The sequence below is a fragment of the Larimichthys crocea genome, chromosome X (genome assembly GCF_000972845.2).
Source record: "Larimichthys crocea isolate SSNF chromosome X, L_crocea_2.0, whole genome shotgun sequence".
Lineage (NCBI taxonomy): Eukaryota > Metazoa > Chordata > Actinopteri > Sciaenidae > Larimichthys > Larimichthys crocea.
This window is the reverse complement of record NC_040020.1, coordinates 9,863,873-9,888,920: the sequence shown is the minus strand read 5'-3', so window position 1 is coordinate 9,888,920 and position 25,048 is coordinate 9,863,873. Positions and strand designations below refer to the sequence as shown.

At 44.4% G+C, this 25,048-nt stretch overlaps 1 protein-coding gene across 1 annotated transcript in view; it reads left to right on the top strand.

Moving 5' to 3' along the window:
- Positions 1-22,671, top strand: part of si:dkey-92j12.5 (multiple PDZ domain protein) — a 42,606-nt gene extending 19,935 nt beyond the window's left edge. The window contains exons 22-45 of the mRNA XM_027282318.1: positions 1,653-1,958; positions 3,679-3,885; positions 4,415-4,592; positions 5,565-5,675; positions 6,069-6,128; positions 6,452-6,523; positions 7,012-7,114; positions 8,350-8,558; positions 8,974-9,065; positions 9,157-9,274; positions 9,401-9,487; positions 11,546-11,620; positions 11,703-12,050; positions 12,289-12,372; positions 12,814-13,007; positions 14,575-14,722; positions 14,847-14,918; positions 15,097-15,223; positions 15,661-15,704; positions 15,906-16,031; positions 16,551-16,655; positions 17,867-17,970; positions 20,405-20,528; positions 21,180-22,671. Coding sequence (XP_027138119.1) covers positions 1,653-1,958; positions 3,679-3,885; positions 4,415-4,592; positions 5,565-5,675; positions 6,069-6,128; positions 6,452-6,523; positions 7,012-7,114; positions 8,350-8,558; positions 8,974-9,065; positions 9,157-9,274; positions 9,401-9,487; positions 11,546-11,620; positions 11,703-12,050; positions 12,289-12,372; positions 12,814-13,007; positions 14,575-14,722; positions 14,847-14,918; positions 15,097-15,223; positions 15,661-15,704; positions 15,906-16,031; positions 16,551-16,655; positions 17,867-17,970; positions 20,405-20,528; positions 21,180-21,326 — 3,241 coding nt within the window. The 3' untranslated portion in view covers positions 21,327-22,671. The remainder of the gene's footprint in view (positions 1-1,652; positions 1,959-3,678; positions 3,886-4,414; positions 4,593-5,564; positions 5,676-6,068; positions 6,129-6,451; positions 6,524-7,011; positions 7,115-8,349; positions 8,559-8,973; positions 9,066-9,156; positions 9,275-9,400; positions 9,488-11,545; positions 11,621-11,702; positions 12,051-12,288; positions 12,373-12,813; positions 13,008-14,574; positions 14,723-14,846; positions 14,919-15,096; positions 15,224-15,660; positions 15,705-15,905; positions 16,032-16,550; positions 16,656-17,866; positions 17,971-20,404; positions 20,529-21,179) is intronic.
- Positions 22,672-25,048: the final 2,377 nt, after the last annotated feature.

Sequence of the window (25,048 nt, the reverse complement as noted above, 5' to 3'; positions counted from 1 at the left end):
CACACACTAACACACACCCTTTCAATGGTCTAACCTCCAAAAACACCTTTTGCCTGCGATGGGAAATATCTCTGAATAATTCATCACTCAACTCACCTTGAACAGTGTGCTTCTGAATAAAAGAGCATTTTAAAAGAGCCTCTCATAGATGCACACACAAATACACACAAAGACGAACACACGCGACGCTTTCTGTCTTTTTCTATCGCGTGCACACACGGAAAAACACACACACACACACACACACAAGCTCACACTGCCTCCTCCTGACAGCACTGCAGACAAAACTAACAGAGAGTGGAGGCAGATGAGTTGCTTTGGCAGCCTCGGAATAAGACAGACATAGAAGGGTGAGGCTTGTCACTATCAAACTGCCTCTGTTGAGACAAGACAGGCTGTCCACATGGCTCAGTCACAACAGCTTAGCGCAGGAGACCTCCATATTCAATCTGCCACCACGAGTGGAACAGAGAAATTGCCTCTTTCGGTGGATTCAAGCGGCATGACTACCGGTAGCGTCGCACAAGGATGGAAGTGGGAGTGGGGGGGCTTTAACGATGACTTCAGTTAAATGACATCGATTGTGCCGTAGATGGACCTGAGCTCATGCAAAATAAAATGTGTGCCACACAGGAATGCATCTCTTAGTGACATTGAAGTACCATTTTCTTTTCAACACAAGCAGTGTTGGTGGAGTGAGCCACGTCTGTAATTTCAGAGCACTTATAAAAGATTTGGCATGTGAGACAGCAGCCTCGGTAAACGTTAGCGGTTGTTTATTGGTTGTTTTTCATTAGATAATAATTGTTTTTTGCATTATTGAACATTGCTCCAGGCGTCCAGCTTTCTCCTTCTCTTATGTAGTTGTTCTGATTTTAAAAAGTCCAACAATGGAAATCTAAAAAACTAGATTGCCACCAAAATCACCTGATTGACGTTCACTAATAAATACTCTAATGTTAAATACTTAAAATGACACATAAGGGATTAAAGCTTCAACATTTTGGGAAATTATTGCTGAGAGTTATTCGAGAAGATTAATACCACTCTCACTAAACCTCATGCTGGCAACAAGACTCCGGGAAGTCACCCACACCGAGCCAAGAAGTAGTCCTGCACGTAACTCCCATAACACCACGACTTCTCGTCCAACTTTGTGTTTGCACAGATTAAACAATCAAAATATGCTGTGTCATTTAAAAGAATAGATACTTTATTGATCCCTCAAGGGATCATGCTTTTTTTTACTCGAAATTTTTTTACACCTCTTCAGCTAACAGTCCACCTTCCATACTTTGGTCCATGCTGGATTTGATTCGGCCAAGTCTCTACGGACTGAGCTACTGCCGCCCAAGCTGGTGCAACTTCATATATTAAAGACATGAGTGGTATCTGTCTTCTCGTCTTAGTCTCAATAAGAAAAGTGTTTTCCAAAATGTACCGTTACCTTATTCTCTCCGTCACTGGCGGAGATAATAATCCATCTCTCCTGCATAGGAACCATTCGTGTCATTTGTCTCGTTTCTTGTCATCCTGTTGTCAATGTTTGCTGCTGAAAGTTGAATCACTGAGACTTGAAGTCATATTAATATTTTAATCGTTTCCCTCCCCTCGCTCCCGCATTTCTTCTCCCACCTTCCCCTTCCCCTCAGCATAACCTATGTTCCAGCCCATCAGGTGGACGAGCACCGCATCCGTCTGCGTTTACCGTCTCTGGCATCCATCGCAGCAGAAAACGCTGCTTCTTCTTCCTCACCGAACCCCTCTCCAGAACCCAGATCCCCCGGTCCAGTCAGAGCAGCGGTTCCAGCTCCACCAGTTCCAGCTCCAGCTCCATCTTCATCCACCCTCAAACACTCAGCCTCGGTCAAATTTAAAGCTGCAGCTCCGGGTCCAGCAGTAGTCACGGCCTCGTCTTCGTTCAAAGGCCCCACCATCACGCCGGCCCCAGACTCAAGGTAACGTTAGATCTGGAGGTCTCAGCCTGTTATTTACGGTCACCTAAACCTCGTGGCTCCAGAGTGCGAGATAAACCTGTCTCAGGGTTTATTAGACTTCAAGGCTCCAGCTTTATTACATGTTGATATGTTTGCTGAAAGGGCTGAGCTCCTTTCATATGTTATCTTCAGGCTTTTGATTTTTTCTTTCACAGCAGCCTGGGTTTTTTTTTTTTTTACTGCTGTAACACATCACACATTTCAGTTACCAGGCAGCTGAAGTCATACTAATGATCTGAGTTATTATCTGACACTTTAATTAACCGTATCCATGAGGAAACAATGTGTTTCAGTGTGCCGCCAGCTCAGCGTGAGTCTCTTCCAGTCCGTATTTTCTCCTCTCCATTCTTCTCCAGCGGTAAAAGGCAAAAAGCTTCCCCCCCTGAATGTTGAATCTCTGAGTTATATTTAGCCGTTCGCTTATGGATCTCAGTGCTGACTGTCAGCGAAAATGAATTGTTTCGCTTCTGTCTGTCCCTGCTTTCGCTCCATCTTCGTGCCTCTGCCTTTCTCCTCCCTCCCTCACTCCCATTTCTCTCCGCAGCCTTTTCTTTCACTCTTATCTCTCAGCGCATTGTCTTTGTCTCTTTCTCTGCTAGACTTCTCTCTTGACTCTTTGTGTCTACATCCGTCTCTCATCTCTCCCTCCCTCAGTCATCTTCTTCTGGTCTTTTCCTCATACCCTCATTTCTCCCACCTCCTCCCTCTTCCTCCCTCGGTCCTGTCCCCCCTCTCTCTCTCTCCTGGCCGTTCTCTTTTCAGCCCTGCTGGAACCATTTGTTCTGCCCTCTTCTGTAACTTAACTGGCTATAGGCTCCCGCTGTGCAGATAGCACTGCTATCACTCACCTCCATGGGCTTATTACAGCCCTCCACCGTTAAATATATTCATGAAAAATTCGCTCCTCTGCCTCTTTCCTGCACACACGCACACACATATACAGTGCGAGTGTATATATACGGAGATACTGTATATATATTGTAGGTGTTAACACACACACACACACACACATGAAGACACTACCTCACTCTGACCTCGCTGGCAGAAAATGTGTGTTTTCAGGGCTATTTGCACCCAAAGCAGTGTATCTTCTCAAGGCCCGCCAATATAGGTCGCTATTAGCAATGTGTCACAGTGTGTCAGGACTTGAAGAAAAATAACACAGCACGCCGAGATGCCTTGTTATTTACTGGAATTCTGCTGGTGGGATCCAGTCGAGCGCTGTTTATCTAACAGAGAACGGAGGATTCGTGTATAGATCGTTTCTTTTATTGTCATAAACTAGAAAATGTCAGAAAATTGGAAAAGAATACTTGTCACAGTTTCTTCAGATGTCTTGTTTTTTTTTTTCTAAAAACATCAAGTTTGCAGTGACATAAAACCGAGAAAAACAGATCTCACATCCGAGAGGCTGGAAGTGAAGATTATTTGGCATATTTCTGCTTGATAATTGTCTATTAATCGTCAGTCAACAAAACAATCGCTGCAGCTCTGCGCAAAATAGGATTTGATCTGTTAGAATATGAATAAATGAATCCATATTTGTTATGAATAAAATGAAATTCTAATAATATTAATGCATTTTAATGTCCAGAGTTAACTGGTCAGGAAATGTCGTTTTAAAGCTTTTTAATCATCGTTTTCCATTTCAACATCCCACATTAACTCAATATCATTTCAGCTGGCAGATGTCCAGGTCTTTACCTCACAAGAAGAAGATGGAGGAGGGAAAAGAAGATGGAGCGACTGTGGAGGAGAAAAAGAAGAACAAGAGTGTTGTAGACGGGAAAGCACCAAAGCTGGAGGTGGAGATAAAGGTGGACGGTAAAGAGGACGGAGAAGAGGAGCTCCGTTCTCACACCACGGTGGATTGGGATCAACCCAGGAGGTTGGTGAATCAGTGATTTAAGATTTATTTATTCAGATTTTCCATTTTTCTGCTTTCCTTTTCAAAACTCTGCCCATGATGCCCTTTATCCGCTCTCTGCTAAAGAAGGCTTAGCCAAATCCCGGAGTGTTCGGGTTATGTTCGCTGCAGGGGTGGAGCACCACAGCGCAGACTCCACTCGTTCGTATTTCTCAGGCCCAGAGAGCACCACCGCTACGACTACTTCCACAATCTGTGTTTATCGCATTTATGCCCGGATCCCACTCCGATAAGTCACGTAAGCTGCACGGCGTGCAAAGAGCAGCTCCTCAGCCGGTAAAACATTCTGTTGTTTTGACTTAATCTCTGAAAACTCGGCCTTAAGAAGTGGATGGAGGGAGAAAGAAATGCTCCCGTTGGATTCATTCTCGCAGTAATGTTTCAAACAAAGCAGGCCTTCGTCAGGCGCAGAGAAGACGTGCGTTCAATCACCATCTGTAACTGTGAGAAGGATTTTTCAGCTCTGCACCGACGCCCCTTGTGTTTCCAGTGTGCGGCTGATTCGAGAAGCAGGCCAGTCCCTGGGCATCAGCATAATGGGAGGCAGAGGCATGGGCCGGAGACTGAGCAGTGGAGACATGATGAGGGGAGTCTTCATCAAGCACATCAGCCCCGACAGCCCGGCAGCACATAATGGTACCCTCCGGACTGGAGACAGGATACTAGAGGTGTGTGTGTGTGTGTGTATTGTAGAGACACATTTATTAGAGTGTTTGAGTGGCAGGGAGGTTGTGCTGCATAAGCAGAACTGTTAATACACTGTATGCTGTATATACGGATGCATGTGCAGTAATCCGGGTTTGTTTTTGGTCTGAAAGATGACGACTTGATGAGAATATGATACAGTAATGAACTATGAAATAACCAGATGTTATTCACTTGAACCCATCACTATATCAACTCCAAGGTTCAAAGTTCATCCTGATGCACGGTGAAATGCAGATACACTCCCTGCATGCTGCACACACAGACCTTGAAATATAACCGAGAATCTTTCAAAACACACTCCTGATACTTTTTTTTAAAGCTGCTGTTCAGTACAAACTAACGAAGTGCACGCTGTAATCTGAACCTCATCGTGCCTCTTTCCAATAAATATCTGTCTGTATTTGAATCACAGTAATGAGGACATTCATTAAAAGAGATGAAATAAATCCTAACCCTCTGACAAAAGAACTGACAGCCACTGGTAACTATTTATTTATGTAACATCTCTGTTTGTACCAGGTTACTGCAGACTATGCTGCAAATTAATGAGCAAGATGTACGAGTGGACATACTGGGATTTGTTGATTTTTTTTGATGGTGAAAAACTGTTTGAACCTCTAACTCTAAATCCTTCAAAGTCTTTTCACGTGTTTTCAGCAACTATTCTCCAACATATTTAATGTGTTTGGAAAGAAATCACAGACTTCGATCCAGACTCTTCTCGTCTGTTGTTCCCCCGTTGGTGGAACGTCCTACCAGATCAGGGGTGTCCCTTTCTACCTTCAAAGACCTCCTGAAGACCTCCAGCTCTTCAGAGAGGACCTCCTCTACAACACTACCAACAACTGGACATGATACATCTATCTGGCCTATTGTTGCACTAACGTGTCCTTGATTGCTTCCCTTATCTGCTGTGTGTTGTCTTGATCAAGGTGTGCAGCGTGGACCTGAGAGACGCCAGCCACGAGCAGGCGGTGGAGGCCATCCGCAGGGCCGGAGACTCCGTGGTGTTCCTGGTTCAGTCTGGACAGCAGAGATCTCAGGTACTACCCGCACTAAGAAAACAGCACACCCTGAAACTGACTGAGAATGCACTGCAGTGTGTGTATACGCAGGTTTGCATACATTACGGCGTGTAGCGTTTCGCTCCCTTGAGGCTCGAGGAGTCTTTCACACTAAATTTCAATACTCAGCATATGCAAAGAGAAGGTGCAGGGTATATTCAGCTGGACGACTCCATCAGAAGTTTGAGCAGCAGTGTGTGTGTGTGTGGGAGTTTGTAGCATTACAATATTATGTCCTCTGGATACAAAAGTCTCTTTGACTGAGAACCTATCTGGTGTCGTGTAACATAACGTATCGGACGCACGGCGTTTGAAGCATCTGTCGTGCAGACATTTCATCTGCCTACTCTGCATCTTGTGTTTCGCCCACAGTCCCCAATGCTCATCAACCACGAGAGGCCGACGCCGCAGTCCAACTCTCACAGCAGCAAGGTAACACGAGACGCTTCGAGCTTCACGTCGGGGGTTTTCTGTTTTTGCCTTTTAGATAATGATAGTAGAAAATGATACGCAGCCGTACAAAGTTAAAGAGCAGCAGCTCCTGCATTTGCATTTTAAAGGGCCGTTCCGACACGGTTACTGACGTATGGCTGTCACATACAGATGTTACGTATATAATAAAGAGAGAGAGAGATGACTCATTAACTCCTACGTGGTTTCCCAAAAAGACGAAGCTTCAGAGGGTTGTTAGACGGGCAGATTGCTCTTTTTTGATCTGTATAGACCTGTATCTGTGTTTCCCCTCCTGGTCGTAGGACGCAGAGACTCTCAGTGGTCTGTTCCTTAGTCTCTCTCCTACAAACCCCTTCACTCCCACCCCCTTTAAGGTTGGTACATTGTTGTGTGTGTGTGTGTGTGTGTTATCATGAGCATGCACCATCTTAGGAAGCAGCCTTGCATTAACCGACTTCCAAACACTTTAATTAACGTGCATATTTGTGGATAGAACCCTTGTAGTTCATAGTCCCTCGCAGTCTACCTTGTTTGTTTAAAACCTTTGTGGTTTTTTTTTTCCTCTTCGTGGAGATGCATAACTCTCCAAACAGACGGTGCATTCTTTTGAAGTTATTTTTTCCCATGCGCTTGTAAGTTGGTTATAAAATAATGCATGATTCTGGTCATCTTTCATGTTATTTTTAGCTGACATTAAAACTGTGTTCATTAATTCATCTCGTTCGTCAGCCCCCCCCCAACTCCTTACATCAAGCATACTGAACAAGCCTCAGGGGTAGTCCAACTCATGCCTGAAGGACCCCTGAGGCATTTCCAACTCTGCCTGTTCAATAATGCAAAAAAAAACTTCGTCCCCCCCAAGGCACCTTCGCCGACATCAGACAGATTGGGTCGGAGAAGCCCCGTAACTGTCACAGCGCCGATCACGGCGGCAGCAGAAGACGGCGGGGACGACGCCGGCAGAAGTACGTCAGCATCGTGAAGACGTCACACAAACACACAAACACACACACAAGGTGCAAGGTCACATGACCCCCTCCATCAGCAGTACGTCTCACACACATTCAGACTTTTTGAATTATCACAGTCTGGCAGGTCTATGAGGCACCACAAGAGACACATGAACAAATGATCTTCATGCCATTCTCATGTGAAGCCAGTTGGTCAGACCCGGACTATAATGAGGCTGCGTTATCAGCCAAGAATGCAAAAAACAAACCAACATGTTTTTCTGTACGATACGTCCACGGAGAGAGTCGAGCCTTTTAGTCTGTTCTTTGGCACAAACAAAACTGTTATTCAGGTCGTATCCATTCTTTGGTTTTGCTCGATGCACATGCAGTATTAAAAATGCCCCGTGGAGTTTTTTTTTGTCTTTCTTTCTCGTAAACAAACAAAGTTTCTGTTTACATTCGGCGTTACTCATAAAAATCCGTGTGAATCCTTGAGGTGTAACAAACGTGCTGAATATATTTCCAGTTCCTCGCGAAACATTTTCAAAGGCCGATTTTTATGAAAAGCTTCAAACCTGAATTGTTCACGTCCACGTTTGTCAGCTCGCAGGCTTCTTTCTTCGGCGCCTTTTGTTGTTTGTTGGCATGATTCGACCTTCTGATGTCGAACACGCCTGTATCTGTGCACACGTGTGTCCTTGAGCCGCTCAAGGACACGTGAGAAAACATTCACAGCGCAAACTAGTGGTCGAAAACTCTCTGGGCGGTCATTCTCATTGTGGTCAAGCTTATTTACACGTATGTAAATTTGAATCGTGCAAATATTTGTGCACATAGTCACGAATAAATACACACAACTTCATATAGAAAATAGTGCCAAGCACTCAGATCCTTCCCCACGCACACACACACAAACATAAATCATCTATTTTAGTGATACAGTACACACACACACATACACACACACACAGCTCTTCTCTTGGCACAAGCAAAACCGTTATCCAGTCACCGTGCGCGTGCATTATGCAGAAACACAGACATCCTTCACTCTCGCCCTCAACATGACTGACATCCTCCCTTCCAGACAAATTGCAGCAGCACACACTCACACGAGCTCCTCTAGGGTGTAATGCTTCCTCTCCACATGAAGTGTCAGTCATTACATGTAGCATTCTACACATTTTTTTTTTTTAGCCATCATATCCTCCTCCTAACAGCCTCCTGTTTGTTAACTCTGCCTCTCCTAGAAAAGATGCTTCAGCGTTATGGCAGCCTGTCCGGGAAGCTTCACATGATTGAACTGGAGAAGGACCCTGCAGCTCACGGCCTAGGAATCCGCCTCACGGGGAACAAGGACGGGTCCAGAGCCCGCATGGGTGTCTATGTGGCGGAGATAGACCCTCAGGGCCCTGCTGGTTTAGACGGGAGGATATGGGTTGGTGATGAGCTGCTGGAGGTAAGGAGGAGAGAGGCAGTAAGGGGGCAATCAGTTAGATTAACAGATGGGAGGGTTTTTTTAGGGGGCAGCAAAGGTTGGAGTCCTAGAGAGAGACAAAATATCTGAGTCAAAATTGGGAGCAGCAAAAGGAGAGCAGTGGGTTGTGGGTAGGAGGCATGGACGAGTGGAGAGGGTTGAGTACTCGCCACCAGTAGATTTATCAGCCGAATTACCATTTGAAGGATGGTGGGTGCCGGGCTGGATTCTTGCAATGAGCAACCGTGTAAAAGAGATGATGACGAGAATGGAGGCAGAGAGAGAGGGGGGGAGGGGAGGTAGAAGAAGATGACAGAAGATGGCAGATTAACGCAGAGATGGATGGGATAAAGGAAACGCTCGGCGAGATAGCGCATGACTATGATTTTTCTTCCAGATCAACGGTCAGATCTTGTACGGCCGGAGTCACCAAAACGCCTCCACCATCATCAATAACGCCCCGGCTAAAGTCAAGATCATTCTCATCAGGTGAGACATGGCGACTGCTCGCCTTTACATCGCTCCCAAACCTTTTCTCAACAAGCGTTGAAGGATGAAATGTGATTTTTGTTTTTGTTAGGAATAAAACAGATCCGGGTCAGACGACCCAGGAAACCAGAACAGAGTGTGAGGACAGAGTGGACTCTGCAGAGCCTGGAGGATTATCCAGAGACACCCAGCACATCACTCTGCCTCAGGTAGCCAACCTTGGCACTGTCAGACCTCCGGTGGCACATATCCAACAGCTCGAGCACTGCGAGAAGCTTTCGCCAGCTCTTGGTTCAAAGTTTGACTTTGTTGTCTCCTTTCTTTTCAAACTCCAGGATCACGTAGATCTTGGACTCTGCCTGGAGGAGTCCAAGGAAGGAGTGGTTGTCAGGTCCTTGATCCATCACGGCACAGCCAGTAAGGTGTGACATCACCAGCAGCGTCATCATCTGTAACATAAATGTGTTTTCATCCTTCATGTGGCTTATTACACCTTATTACTGCACCTCTGCACCATTCTGGTGTTCCTCTCTCATCTGTAATGTGTATAAATCACCACTTGTTCATTTATTATGAATATGCAGTCATAATTTTGCTTTAGCACTAAAGTATTAAAATGTACTTGAAGGTAATGGAGTGGCCCCTGTCAGAGTGTTATATTATTGGTTTATTTTTATTACTGCCGCATTAAGATGTAAGAAGTAGAGCCGCTTTAAACGGCTTTATGTATTGTTGGGTGCTTTAGTGTTTCTTAAACTTTTTACAGCGTGCACCGCGTTTAGAAAATGTCAGTGATGTCATCGCGACAGACGTTTAAACGCAGCTACAGAGAGTTCACGCACAGAAGGCAGGTCTGTTCTTAATGAGGAGATTATTTGTTGTTGACAAAGTGGAAGCACTTCAAGAACGAGAGCTAATTTAGTGGAAGGGACTCCTGATCCCCATGTCTGTTCTAATGTTTGCTGTTTGGAGCCACGATCACAGCGGAGTTTTTTTTTTCTATCGTTCATTTTACCTCCGCTCATTATCTCACCGTCACATTTTAGCTCATATCTAATCATGGATTCATGTAAACTTATTTCAAATCACACTCCAGTGATCTCACAGTTTACTTTCATTTTTAATTTTGACAGTATAATTTGTATTTATATTCATTTGGGCAGTAGTAGCTCAGTCTGTAGGGACTTGGCTCGGGAACCGGAGGGTGGCCAGTATGGACCAAAGTATGGAAGGTGGACTGGTATCTGGAGAGGTGCCGGTTCACCTCCTGAGGGCTGCCGAGGTGCACCTGAGCAAGGCACTGAACCCCCCCAACTGCACTCTGTGTGGCTGCCCATCAGTCCACCATCTCTCTCTACATTTGCATGTCTATGAGCCCTTTATGTGTGTGTGTGTGTGTGTGTGTGGTTGTATTTCGGGTGCAAATGCATGTAAAAACTAATTTCCCCTCGAGGGATCAAAAAAAATGTTGTTTCTATTTATTTGCTTATATATTAAAATATTTCAGAGATTCCTCCACGTACCACTAGAGGAAGACGTGTCACCAGTGGTACTTGTTGAAAACCAGCGAGATCAGATCTAATTTTATATGGTCACATGTGTCATATGAAAATGTAACTATATCTTTTTGAGTGGAGTTGCATGCACGTTCTCTCCGGGGACCGGCTTCCTCCCACAGTCCAAAAACGTGCACTTAACAGGTTCACTGGTGGCTCTAAATTGTCCGTTGGTGTGAATGTGAGTGTGAATGCTTGTTTGACTCGATGTGCCCTGCGATGAACTGGCGACTTGCCCAGGGTGCACCCCGCATCTCACCCCAATGTCAGCTGGGATAGACTGTAGCCCCCCCGTGCATGCAGTTACAGATAATGTATGCATGTAACTATATCTATATATTAACTCTATCTGTTCAAGTGTAGTCATATGTACGATTTTTATTGAGTCGCATAAAATGAGCAAATACTCAAGTAGATGTACTTTATTTCTCTTCATACTGAATCTCACAAATATTTCCTGAAATCCATAAACTTGTATAATCTCCATAAACTTTTACTGTAAATGAATCAGATCTTTGCCTCTTTAAAGCTTTAATCGCTCGACTGTAACTTTGTTAATCCATCAGAATAAAGAGAGTTCTGCTTTTCTGTAGAATGCATGTGATGTAAACCGTGCTGTGTCTCCTGGTAGTTTTTAAAGCACTTTAACTTCGAGGCGACGGTTGCCGTGTTTTAAAGCGATGTCGTCATGTACTAATAAGCTTTCATGTCTGGCCCCAGGCAACACTTATTCAGATATTTGTCCAGAGGGTGTGTTTGATTTTTAATCTCACTTCCTCTCCATCCTTCTGTTACATACACTTTCGTGCATTTTGCTCATCTCCCATTTTTTATTCATGTGTGTGTGTGTGTGTGTGTGTGTGTGTGTGTGTGTGTGTGTGTGTGTGTGTGTGTGTGTGTGTGTGCGTGTGTGTGCGTGTGCAGGATGGCAGGATAAAGGTTGGAGACAGAATCGTAGCAGTGGGTGATGAACCTGTGGCAGGACTGTCAGTGGACAAGGTACAGACGCCCGCGCACAGCATGCACTTCAAGGTCGAGCTGATTTAATGATTCACGACTCACCTGTCTTCTCTGTATTCAGGTGTCCAGTTTGATTCTCAAACACCGGGTCACTGTCAAGCTCTCCATCAGCCGCTCCAGGAGCCTCCCTCCCTCCTCTCCCCTGTCGTCTCTCACCGATCCCTGCTCTCTCTCCCCTGCTTCCTCCCTGACTCCCCCCGCCTCCTCCTCCTCCTCCGCTTCCTCTCCATCCCTCAACACCACGCAGACCTCCCCCACGGGGCTGTCTGATTGGCTCGGATCGGCTCCTGCGACTTGTTCCGACCCCCAGAGCTGCCCGGTTGTGGCTGGCAGGGAATCGACCATAGAGATTTGTAAAGGGAGCGTCGGCCTGGGCCTCAGCATCGTGGGAGGATGTGACACTCTGCTGGTGAGAGCAGACAAGTTTTAACTTTTGAGAAAGATTTTTTGATTTCATGAAGTTTTAATCGTTCTAAATCAACTTTTGAGACTTTGATAACGCGTCTGTACAGACAATGGAAGTGGTGATTGTGGAAATAACTTTAAATGTTTTAGTGCACGCTGTGGAAAATACTAAACAGTACGATATTGATTCAATTGAACTGGATTCTCTGTAATATTTAAGTGTTTTCTGATTTTTCCACCAGGGGGCAGTAATAATCCATGAAGTAAATTATGGAGGAGCAGCACAGAGAGATGGAAGGCTGCAGGCTGGAGACCAGATATTAGAGGTACACACACAAACACATACACACACAAACACATACACACACCGTGTGATGCTTGCTCTATCTCTTATTTTTTTTGCCCAATCTAGTGACAGACAAACATTTTCATGGGCGTCTGTATGTTAATTTTGGTTGACTGCAGCTGAAACTGCAAGATGTTCCAAAGCCGATGATGTGACAGCTTCAGGAATAAAAACTTTTTTTTTTTTAAATAAAATAAGATGCTGAAAATGTCGACGGAAGCAACTAAAATCGGCATGAGCGTGCAAGAGTGCATAAATCATGCAGAGCAGCAGGAAGCATTGACGGTTCAAAGCATGACATGCTCGCAGATTGATGCCGTGGTCCTTCATGTTGCCATAAATCACGGCAAAGCGCTCGTTTGTCATACAAATACAGTTACTTCATTATCTTCCTGTGTCCGTCTCTTCCGCCTCCTCTCAGGTAAACGGCATAGACCTGCGGCAGGCCACTCACGATGAAGCCATCGGCGTGCTGCGGCTCACCACCCAGCGCGTTCGCCTGTGCGTCTTCAGGCACCAGGAGGCCTACAGGGAGGAGGACCTGTGGGACGTCTTCAGCCTGGAGCTGAGGCCTCGACCCGGAGAGGGGCTGGGGTTCACCACTGTGGGCAAGAGGTGTGTTTGTAATGTTAATTAAGGAGGGATGAAGTTATCTTGTACCTTCTGGACACACAAACACAAACATCCAAAGCAGGATCATCCCCAGCTCCTCCTGTCCACATGTTGACTGAAGCTTCTCCTGATGGACAGGCCTTCGCTTTGCACGGCAGCTCTGTTGCTATCGATTGTGTGTGTGTGTGTGTGTGTGTGTGTGTGTGTGTGTGAATGGGTAAATGAGAGGCCAATTGAAAAGTGCTTTGTCTGAAAGTGCTATTTAACCGCAGTCCATTTACCATTTCAACTCTTGTACCTTGTGAAATAGGTCGGTTATAAACTGACCATGGACTTGCTGAATTATGCTGCTTCATATAAAAGAAAGTGATTTGGTGAAAATATGGCTCCTTTCTTACTGCAAGTCCATTTTCTGTTATTTAGCTGAATACTTGTGTCGTTGTTTTCAGTCAAAGAGAAAACTTGCCTTGACTCTTCTGTCAGTGGATTTAAAAGTCTGTTGTGTACGATTAGTGGCTGAACATAAAATAAATGACTAGATGTCAGAATGTTCTCAGTGGTGCAGGAGTAGAAATTCTTCAGTATTTGCGGGCGTACCTGGAGTTTCCTCATGCGTCTGAAGTTGCAACAGCGTCTGCCTCACGTTTTTCACCAGCACGTCAGTATGCAACACCGAGGTCAGGCCCTCAGACACTGAAGTACTAGACCCGGGAGCATAAGTCCTTACCTACGATCCACGATCATCGTTTTAGTCTTGCTGACGTTTTGACGATTCTTGTCTTGAAATCCGTGGATCAGGTTCTCTGCTTCCTTCAGATCGACCTTCTCATTGTTTCCAGTGATCAGGCTCACCGCGGCTGTGTCGTCTGCAAACTTGACGACGTGGTGTTGGAGTCGAAAGTGGCTATGCTGTCGTGTTTGTGTGCAGCCCTGGGTTACTCCAGTGTTGTGGATGATATGTGATGATCCTACACACTGATCAGGATCACTGTTTTTATTGCTCCTCCCATTGATAAAGCCTCTTAACCAATCAGACTCAATGCGGTGCGTCCAGACCTAAACCTAATCTGCAGGCTGGAGTTTAATTTAGTGTAAAACTTGTCTCTGTTCTTCATTTTTTTTTTTTAAGCCCAGTTTATCTGCTTAAGTGAAGTATCAGATGACCTCATGTACTTTCATAAATCTAAAGTAATACACTTATTTTTGCTCTCCAATTAATTGACCCATTTCAGAGGAAAAATAGTGGAGAGTGTTCTCGAGCTGTGAAGCCATTACCGAGCCGGAGGTCAGGGTGTGTAGCAACAGGGATTATTATTGTAAAAAAAAATAATGTGTGATCGACACGTAATGAAATCATACACCGTTACAATATCCAATTATCACCATAGAGGTCAGAGAGCCAGGCTGTCGGGTCACAGAAGACACGAGAACATTTATTTCTGGAGAGTTTAGGTGCCGATTTTCCCGCAGCTTTGTGTATGTATGAGCAAACAGTGGCCTTACAGGTCATGTCATTTATTCTATAACACACACACACACACACTTTCTGACCTCTGTTTTCTCCCAACAGTAATGACACGGGCATCTTTGTGTCAGATATCATCAGAGGAGGCGTAGCAGATTCAGATGGCAGGTTGTTGCTAGGTGACCAGATTCTGTCAATCAACGGGGAGGACGTCCGCGCGGCATCGCAGGAACACGCACAGAAGCTTCTGCAGGTCTGACACATTCACGCTTCACACATACAAGAAGTCCATGAGCGAATTTTAGTTTTGAGTTATATGTTTTTTTGTTTTTTATGGATTCATCCTCTTATGTAAAGATGTGTCACTTCACTCTCAGGGCTGCAGTGCAGCGGTTCACCTGGAGGTGGCGCGCTTTAAAGCCGGACTGCAGTACTCACAGCGCAGCCAGGTAAAGTGTGTGTGCCGTCTGACCTATGACAGGCCGTCAAACATGTAAACATGCGTCATGTCATCCGGTTTTTACAGTCCAGACCTCCTTTAAACCCTTAAACTTTTTTATCTGAATACTTTCTGCAGCTTACTCGTTTTGCACTATTTTATTTAACAATGACACTCTGTGAACTTAGGAGTACTTTAAGTTGTGTTTTATCCAGAGCGAAGACTCCTCCGACTGCTCCACCCTGACCCCATCAAGAGGATGTGATGCTTCCATCGGCCACCAGAGGGAGACAGATAACAAACCAGGGAGCGACTGTGAGTGCTCCTCATCATCTGAAGGCAGAAACACACACACACACACACACACACACACACACACACACACATATATACATTTTTATTAGTGAGGCTTTATTTACACGTGTTTCGGATATTTGGCAGTTTACTTCAAGTGGAAAAAAATGCTGTTAACACGTTTAAATTATATTAAATTCAACTTTATTGTCGTTGCAGAGACAAAGAAATGCAGAATAATAATGTAAATATGTATAGGGATATATTAACAGTGGATATATATGAGAATAAGTTAAGTTATACAGTTCAGGTGTAAGTACAAGTAATTCAACTGGTAGACATTATGTATGGAATATAAAGAATATAAATAAAAGCTACATATGAACACACTATAGGTCAGATATGTAAAATCTGACAAGCTGATTAAATGCAAAGATATATCTGTTTCCCTCCTGCAGCATTTCAGGACTACCCCGGCATCAGAAAAGTAATAATACAGAAGGTACGGCATAAAATCTTGAAATTATAATTAATAATTGTGTTAATTGGTGCCTTGTTTATACATACAGTGTATATAACCTTCTTACCTGGCAGCACCTGAGGTTTAGGTGAATCTGTCGTGTGATTCGGTGGCATTGTCTAACATGTCGAACGTGTGTGTGTGTGTGTGTGTGTGTGTGTGTGTGTGTGTGTGGTATCACAGGGTCCACGTGACTCCCTGGGCATCAGTGTAGCAGCAGGAGGAGTGGGCAGTCCCCATGACAACGTACCTCTTTTTATTGCTTCCATGGATACCAATGGACTGGCTGCCAAAACACAGCAATTACAGGTGGGGAGTCGGTTTGTGTGTGTGTGTGTGTGTGTGCATGTGTGTGCGTTGTGTATTCATCACATTGCGGGGACAGATCTGTCACTGCCGTCACGTCGTGAGCACTCGCCTCTCGTCTGCAGTCAAAGAGTCAGCCCTCACAAGGTTAACCATCTATTCACGTGTGATGATTTTAGGGAGTTAAGGTCGAATAAAGGTGTAGCTGCACGCTCTGCATCGTAATTAGCATATTTGCAGGGCTTATTAATTAGAATGAAGACCAATTTTTCAACAATGGAGGTTACACATAGAGGTTGCAACAACTTTTTTCAACAATGGAGGTTACACATAGAGGTTGCAACAACTAAAAAGTCCCAAAGACTCAAAAATACTGAACGAAATCCTGAAAACAGTCAAGGTGACACAAGTGTAGCAGTGCTGGTTACGGTTCAGGCACGTCTGCGAGGAATTAATGTTCTGTAAGTGGATAAAAAAATGTCCTCACGGGGTGTTAAAGTTTGTTTTGTGTGTGTCAATCAGACAGGAGACCGGATCGTCAGTATCAATGACGTGTCCACGGAGGGAATGACTCACGTCCAAGCTGAACTCTTGCTGAAGAACGCCACCGGAAGCGTCAGTCTGCAGGTAACGCCACACAGCGAGACACACTATAATCTATAATGCCTGTGAGGCAGAACATCATCAGCAAGTTTGAGTTCAGTGTTGTCAGGGAGAGGAAGTCATGCAGCATAACCTGCTCCCTCGAGGTCATTATGACTTTTTATAGAACTCGGTAAGACACTTATATAGATAAAACGAAATGTGTCTGAGGGAATAAACTCAGCTAGTTTAGACCTTCAGCTGTGAAGTCTATCCTGTAATTCAAAGACAAAAATGTGTCCGACACCGTTTGTCTTCACGGTAATCGGCCCATGGAACGGTTTTGTTAGTGAGGAAACAGATTCTCAGAGATGTCAGTTGTCAGGAGCCACTGACATCTCTGAGAATCTGTTTCCTGCTGTTGACAACTGGCATCTCTGAATGTCTCTCTGACATCTTCATGGATGAAAACGGGTCACCTCCAGCTGAACCTCTTAAAAAACCGAACCTACACCATGACGTCAACATCAGAGTCGACTCCTTCGCTCTCGTCTCTACCAGCAGTCATGATCAATGACCGACTTCTTTGACCGCCGCTTGTTGCCAGGTTGTGCCGCTTCCCGCTTTACAACATCAGAAATTTAGGCCTTACCTGACTCGACATGCTACCTGACTCCTGATACAGGCTGTGGTCGTCTCCTCAGTCCTCCTGACGGGCCTCCCAGCCTGCACAGCGAAACAGTAATGAACGTTTTCTGGAGCTGAGGATTCAATGAAGAGATGAGGCTGTAAACACCTGTTAGCGGCTCCCTTCCTCCCTCCATGAATACCTGTCAACACGTTGTCTTCTGTCCTAGACTTGGTGGCTCCTCTAACTATTAATACACATGGCCTAGGTCATAGGTTACATGGTACCGCTAAACACAGAAACCCCTTCAGACGATCCAGAATGTGGCGGACCGCCTGGTCTTCAATCAACCCAAAAAGGTCACGTGTTACCCCACTGCTCATCAGTTAAATTCAAATCTCTAATGCTGACTACAAAGTAGTCTCCGGTTCTTGAACGAACGTACACTCAGAGCAATCCAAACGTTTCTCGTCTGTTGTCAGATCAGGGCTAGATTTTCATTTTTATTACAGTACAGTAGAATATTGTCCAACTGGTTCATGAGATCTTTAAGAGCTTTAGAGATATGTGTGTGTGTGTGTGTGTGTGTGTGTGTGTGTGCGCGTGTGTGTGTGTGTGTGTTATCTAGGTGGCGGCAGGTTCCGGCGGCTGCAGCACAAAGGACCACAATGATGTGCACGTCCGGTCGGCAGGCCAACCCAGCAGCCTGCCTCGCTTTCACAACAACCTCCGGTGAGAATCATTTTCCTCACGGTCTGCGATCTTACTTCACCTCTTCTTCTTCTTGTCTCTGGTTTATTCACTAAACAAGGACAAAAGGGGCGGTCGGTAGCATAGTGGGTTAAGCGGCCGCCCCGTGTGTGGAGGCTGTAGTCCTCGCTGCAGCTGGCCCCGGTTCGAATCCCGCCTCGGACGACCCTTTACTGGGTGTCACTCCCCCTCTCTCTGCCCTCTGCTTCCTGTCTATCTTCAGCTGTACTATCAATAAAGGCCAAAAAAATAATCTTTAAAAAAAAATAAGGACAAAGGCAGACCCCGGTCCCTGTTGACAATACAGAGAACATGCAGGAAGCAGTGGGACAAATGTTCTTTTGGCAACGATGAGCTGCAGCGTGTCAACTTGTTTTTCAGTTCGCTGTTTTTAATTTGCTTTCAGACAATTTCTGTTTCATTTTATTCTGAAAAGAACTTTTTGTTTTGGCAGCTTATCAAACTAAATAATACATTTCACTGTAAAAACTTCAGAATCTGGTAACAGAAGTACATTCATTAAGTATCGCAAACATCAGTATATCTTCGTCTTAAATCTGCTGCAACCCTTCGTGCAAAACAGGCAACTGGAGCCCAAGGTCGTGGGACTGAAAACAACTCTGCAATAACTCTGAGATCACATTTAATCAGCGCCTGAAGTGAAGAAGTGGATACACTCTATTTTTAGTTAAAGCGGTCCATCCAGCGAAAAGAAAAACAGCCCGTGTTATAAACACTGACATGTGAGACTAGTCTTGCGTGTTTAGTATTCACACATTGTCACTTAACTTCTGCCGCTTGACTCCAGGAAGTGAAGATCATTATCGAATCAACATTATCTGCAGAGGAGGTGCAGAGATTTTACCATAACTACTGACTCCGTCCAAAATTTGACAACTGTGTCACGCCTCCACCAACCCGGGAGAGAGAATTCAGCTGGCAGACACTGAATGATCTAATCCATCGTTTGGTCATCGTTAGAATTAGAGATGAGCATCATGTGTCCCAAAGGAGCTCAGAAGCTTATTATATATTTAAACAGTACTGATTATACAGAGTTAGGATTATACACGAAGCAAAACTACTGCAGAGGAAGTCAGCCAAAACACAAATCTGGGGTTATAGTGAAGTTATTCTAATCAAAAAGAAGAATAAAACAAATTAAAGCTGCAAGCAGCGATGGTCGGGCCCTCGCACATGTGCGCACGTCGAAATGGCCGCAAGAAGTTTCAGACAGCTCTGAGAAGGTGCTTCCTGCCGATTTCTTCTTTGAATGATTTTTATGGATCGCCACGCCCACACAGTTTCCACAAATTGCATAGTTTTGATAATCTTAATACTCAGGAAGTCTATGTGAACACACCTACCAAGTTTGAAGTGAATTGGATGAAATCCCTAGGAGGAGTTCGTTCTTAAATATCTGGCTTCCTGTTCATTGTAACCCATTGGTCCGAAAGACTTTTTTGTAGGTCTTGTCATGTTCTACAATTCGGCTGAGGTTCCATAACTCTGTGTCCAAAACTGTGGCGGGGCTGCCTCAAAGAAAAATTCAAGGGGGCGCTATGGAGCGTTTTTGCCATGCCCCCCAAATGATATTATGCAGCCGAATTGTGCATAATATTAGTCTTAACAAGCACAACAAGTTTCAGACAGCTCTGAGGAAGTATATGATAGCCCAACACCTTTGCCTGAAAATCAGCCCAAAAGTCAATGGAGTCTCATTTTTTTTCGAAAAAATCGGCAGCGTTAACTTTGACGCGCTGTCACTGCCACGCCCTCAGATGAAAACTTTTCATTTTCGAGGCTTTGAGAACACACACGCCAAGTTTCAAGCACATCGGATAAAATCCCTAAGAGGAGTTCGTTCAAATGCGACCCCTGGAAATGACCTAAAAACACGAAAAGTCCAACTTTGACAAAAATTGGACGCCGTCCGCTTCACTGTAGCCCGAGGCACCAAGAGACTTTTTTGTGCGTCTGGGCATGTTACATACTCCCTCCAAATTTCGTACACGTGGATGAAACCGTGGCCAGGGGCACCGCCAAAAACACACACCTAGGTGGCGCTGTCGAGCTATATGCGTGCGTTCATGTGCGAGACCCCCAAAATACGTAATTTTACACCTGACTTTGGGTGGGGTAGGCAAATTTTCCTGAGTTTTCGAGGAAATATGGGCTGTAATATTCGTACTGAGCAGAGAGGTCATGTCTCAGATTTTACTCGTGTTTTCATTCTCAGCTGCTTTTTTTACCGACAAGTTTTCAGGCTGATGATGGGAGAAACATTAAGATCTGTAATGTGATGTAACGTCTCATCAGAAGTCTGTCTCTCTCTTTTCTCACCTCTTGTCTGTCCTGGTGAGGTGGGATCAGAACACGCCGCGTGTTTCATTTGCTTTGCATTCTGTTCCCACAGCACTCGCATGTACAAGAGCATCACTCTGGAGAGAGGCTCGTCGGGCCTGGGCTTCAGCATCGTAGGAGGGTTCGGCAGCCCTCACGGAGATCTGCCCATCTACATCAAAACCGTCTTCAACAAGGTGAGAGAGCGTCCCCCCGGGGAGAAATCTTTCACGGGACACGATTCAGAAGTGTAATCTCAGCACTCAGCATGGCGTTCGTAGAAGAGACGAGAACACAAATTAGAAACTACAAAAGGCTTAACCCATTAACGTCCACAGTGGAATTCATTTCCCTTCCAGCACTTTGTGCCGAGCGCAGATCCACTGAAAGCTCACATCCTTTCTTTAGTTGCTGGTCACAAGGGGCTGCTGCTTTTTTTTTTTTTTTTTTCCAGGAAAACTCCTCCAGAAGAAGAAGAGGACAGGAGTTTCAGATGTTCCTATTTTTATGCAGACATATTCAGGACTGTTACATGATATATTCAGTGTAGATATTTTAGTCCAGTGCAGACCTTGTATGAGACTTTTTATGTAATATTCCTGTGGGATGAAATGAGTAACCCCAATGTGACTAACGACTGATTAAAGACAAGACATGACAGAATACACTCGGCGTGATACAGAACTGGCTGCATGCAGAAAATGTTTCGTACCACTGGTGCCACCAAGACATCTTCAGTTTTAATGACATGATTTAAGTTTTTATGTTCAATATGTTTCACAGGATTTCATTTAGAAAGTTTTCTGTCCGCCTCTCTTGATCTCTGACCTCGTCTTTGTGCTCTGCAGGGGGCGGCCGTGGAGGACGGCAGGCTGAAGCGCGGCGATCAGATCATCGCCGTGAACGGACGCTGTCTGGAGGGCGTGACTCACGCGGAAGCCGTGGACATCCTGAAGAAGACCAAGGGAACCGTAGTCCTCACTGTGCTCTCCTGAGACGCAGCCTAATGTAATGTAGCCTCCAAACGTGGAGAGTTAAAGTGAGATTTGATTTGTGTAGAAGTGTGAATGTATCTGTCCTTAGTTTGGGGAAGCTACCTCTGACTGCACACACACACACACACAGCCTGGGTGTGTTTACATGCACGCAGTATTCCCATTATTTAAATTAATGTGTTTATGTTTTATGAATCTTCATCTCCAGATCATGAATATTTTTTAAATGACCACAGGAGCGACGCTCGTAGAAACCAAAGCAAACTAAAGCTGACGTTAAATAAGCCAACGCTGCAACGCCCCCTGCTGACGATGACATGTTGTGTCTTAGTTATCTCGTTATCTCTGATGTAACTTTCTCTTTTTGTAACTAAACGTGACGTCCGTTAATGCTCATGCCGGCCGCACGCTGAATGCAAACATCTCTTAAGAATCAAAGTCATGTGTGTGTTTACTTCACTCTCTCTCTAGACCAGGGGTCTTCAACCAGGGGTCCACGACCTCCAGGGGGTCTGCAGAGGTACTGCAGACAATGACAGTGACTGAATGTGAGAAACTACAAACAGTGATGGCACTTGCACTCCAATTAGATGAATCAGTGGACATGCAAAGATGCACAGCTCTTGGCATTAAATAACCAATAATAATATGCATGAACTTTTAATCAATCATAAACACATATAGGCTCGTAACCCAGCATATAAATAGGTTATTAATGTGAAATAAAAGTTATTATAGTCCAGGCTTGTACATGTGGGCTCCCTGTTCTTTGTCTCTCGCCCACGAGGTCCGTGGGCTGAAACAGGTTGAAGACTCCTGACTCGCGTTCATTCAGAGTTAACCACTGTGATCGACTCCTAAGACCCAAAAACATGCCAAGTGCTTCTGCCAATCTCTCTTTTTTTTATTATTATTATTTACGGCATTAAAGGTTTTAGGACATTTGCTTTTCTTCTTCTTCATTCTTCATCATGACGGCGTGAATAATCATCGCGTGCTCCGTGACATGATGTTGATAATTAGCAGTGATAATCACCGTATGTTGAACAGAACAGAAAGCAGCTTTTGTTACATCTGTTAAAAGCAGCTGTTTGAACATCAGCTGTGTGCGATTTATGTATCGATTTATTATTTATTGCTTTTTCATCTTTAACCTGATTGTTTTTGTTTTTTTAGGGCTTCAGATAAGTATTGTTATAGCGTAACGTGCAATCTTTCTTTAGGAACCTTCTCAGCCTGTTTTTTATGGATGTGTTTACACTTTTCTTCATTTCATGTTAGTACTGTAGAGCTGCAACACACACCTGTGCTTGTTGTGTAACGCTGCATACCTGGATGTATTGTAAGTGACCTGAGTAAATGCTCATTTGTTAGAGTTTCGTGTTGGCTTCACTTCCTCCGTGCACAACCTCATAATGAAACAAGCCGTCACTTTAAATATGGTCATGTTTTTAATGAGACGGCACAGGAGTCTCTCTCTGGGATAACACTGAGCAGGATAAGCCGGCCGGATCTCACATTGTTTGACTTTCAAAGCCTGCAGATGCAGTCCAGGAAAGGAGTATCTGAGAAAATCTGAGCTTTCTCAACTGTTAAACAAGGACGTCTGTGCATGCACTTCCATTTTTAACGTCAGATTCAACATTTTTTGCATATTTCTGCATCTATTTCCAAACCGGACAGTTTCGTACTTTGCCTTGGAGGTGTTTTATTGCCACGGTTACGCTCTTTTGTCTCTGTCTTTGTCAAACGAGAATGCATATTCGGGATCACTCAAGGTGCGTGTCACACAGTACATCATGGAGTGATGCACTAAATCACAGAGCGGGGGGATTAGAGTGACAACAGGAGAGGGGGGGTTAGTTGGAGAAGTACAAGCTGAAGAAATGAGGCCAAAGTTAGAGACAAAGATGTCTTCGACAGAGTCAGAGAGACGCCAAATGAGGCCATTTAAAAAAAAAAAAAAAAATGCACAGAACTTTCAGTGTAATTACTGGAGTTACTGGTGACAACTTGACAAACAATACATTTGCACACAAATGTCTCATTTAGGAAATAGAAGGCATCTAGGGAGATCCTGTCTGGAGCCTCCGCATTAATCAAAGCCATCTGTTCACATTGCAAGCTTTATTGAAACGCCGCCATCGCAGGCTGGTTTTATCCTTCTCCAGATGAACGATTGCCTTACCTAAAGGCTCGCACCAAGAGAGTTTTAAGATGGAGAACTGGCAACAAAAAAAAAAAAGCCTCTTTTTTTTTGTGTGAAAAACAAAAATCTACATATTTCTAATGTTGTATTTTTATCAGAACTTCAGTGGATTTACATACAGCTCTGTGTGGGTGCAGATGCTTTGACATCTTCCTTTTCTTCTCCTTTAATTAAGCAAGAAAAATAATCCGCTGGTCTTCACAAACTCTGGGCTCAAATTCCCTTCCCCTTAAAACATTTATGAGGAATATGCCAGCAGGCCACAGGCACTGAGACCTTTCCTCATCATGTGACCCTCTTTAAAAAAACAGTGGCTGCAAAAACAGTAATGTGTTTTTCTGCAGTTAAGTATGAAATGACTTTCATGAGTGCACACTTGACATGAAAGGCGCTAATGATCTTCACTCCCGGGAGGATAGCAGTGGCCAAATGATTGGTGTGTGTGTGTGTGTGTGTGTGTGTGTGTGTGTGTGTGTATAAATCCACAGGATTGTGTCTTTTTTTTTATGCTCAGTGTTACCTGCTGGTACAGAAAGAACAGCCAACTGATGGTGGATCCAAAAAAAAAACAATAATTCTCTTCTTCTTCTTCTTCTCCATCCATTCCCATGAGATGAGATTCTTTTTAAGATACGAGCCTGCACTGCAGAAATGTTAGTCCAATGCTGAGTCTTAAAATCTTGCTTTAAAAAAATAATAATAATAAATTCCCGACGGGCAGATTTACCTGAGCCACTGCTGCAGGTCTACAGGAGTTACAGTAAATTAAAGTTTTCAGTTTAAAGCATCAGGACGGATAAACAATGAGCCAGCCTCGGAGGAAGCATACATACCTATGTTATGCTATTTTATTCAGTGGTATCGCCTGAAGCAGGAGATAATTAGACACAGTCATGCAGTTACAGCAGAGAAGCGCCGCATGACACGCTGCATCATCTTGTTAGGAGTTTCAAAACCACTCTGTCTCATTAAAACGGGGATATGCCAATCAAATAATCCACTCCTTCAGTCCAGATTATTATTTTCTCTCCTCCATTCAGCTGTACATAACTTTATGAGATACAGGAGAGAGGAGTCCTCCAAAAAACCTCAAACTTAACTTTGATGTTTTTTCCTGTTTGATTCATTCATTTCTTGTGTAAGTCTAAAAAGATGTTTTCTATAATTATTCTCCACGTTTTTATTTATTGATGCTTCTCCTCAAAATGTTCAAATTTTAAGACCCACTAAGTTTAAATTATGAAAGGGGAAGTGACCTCTGTCCTCGGCGGTCTACAGCTCTGCCTCAAGCCTCCACAAATCATAAAGCTTATAAAGTAACATGCAGCGTGCTCGCTGTTCTGCGTGGTTACACAGATCGCGGGTGGCCTCAGTGACCCGACGTGACCTCTCCTCAGATAAATAAGTTCACATGAGGGCAGAGGACGTACGCAGTTCACATCCTGCCCAGTGTAACGTCTGTTAGTTAGAGTTTACTTCAGACTTTGTACGACAGAATATGTCATTCAGCGTC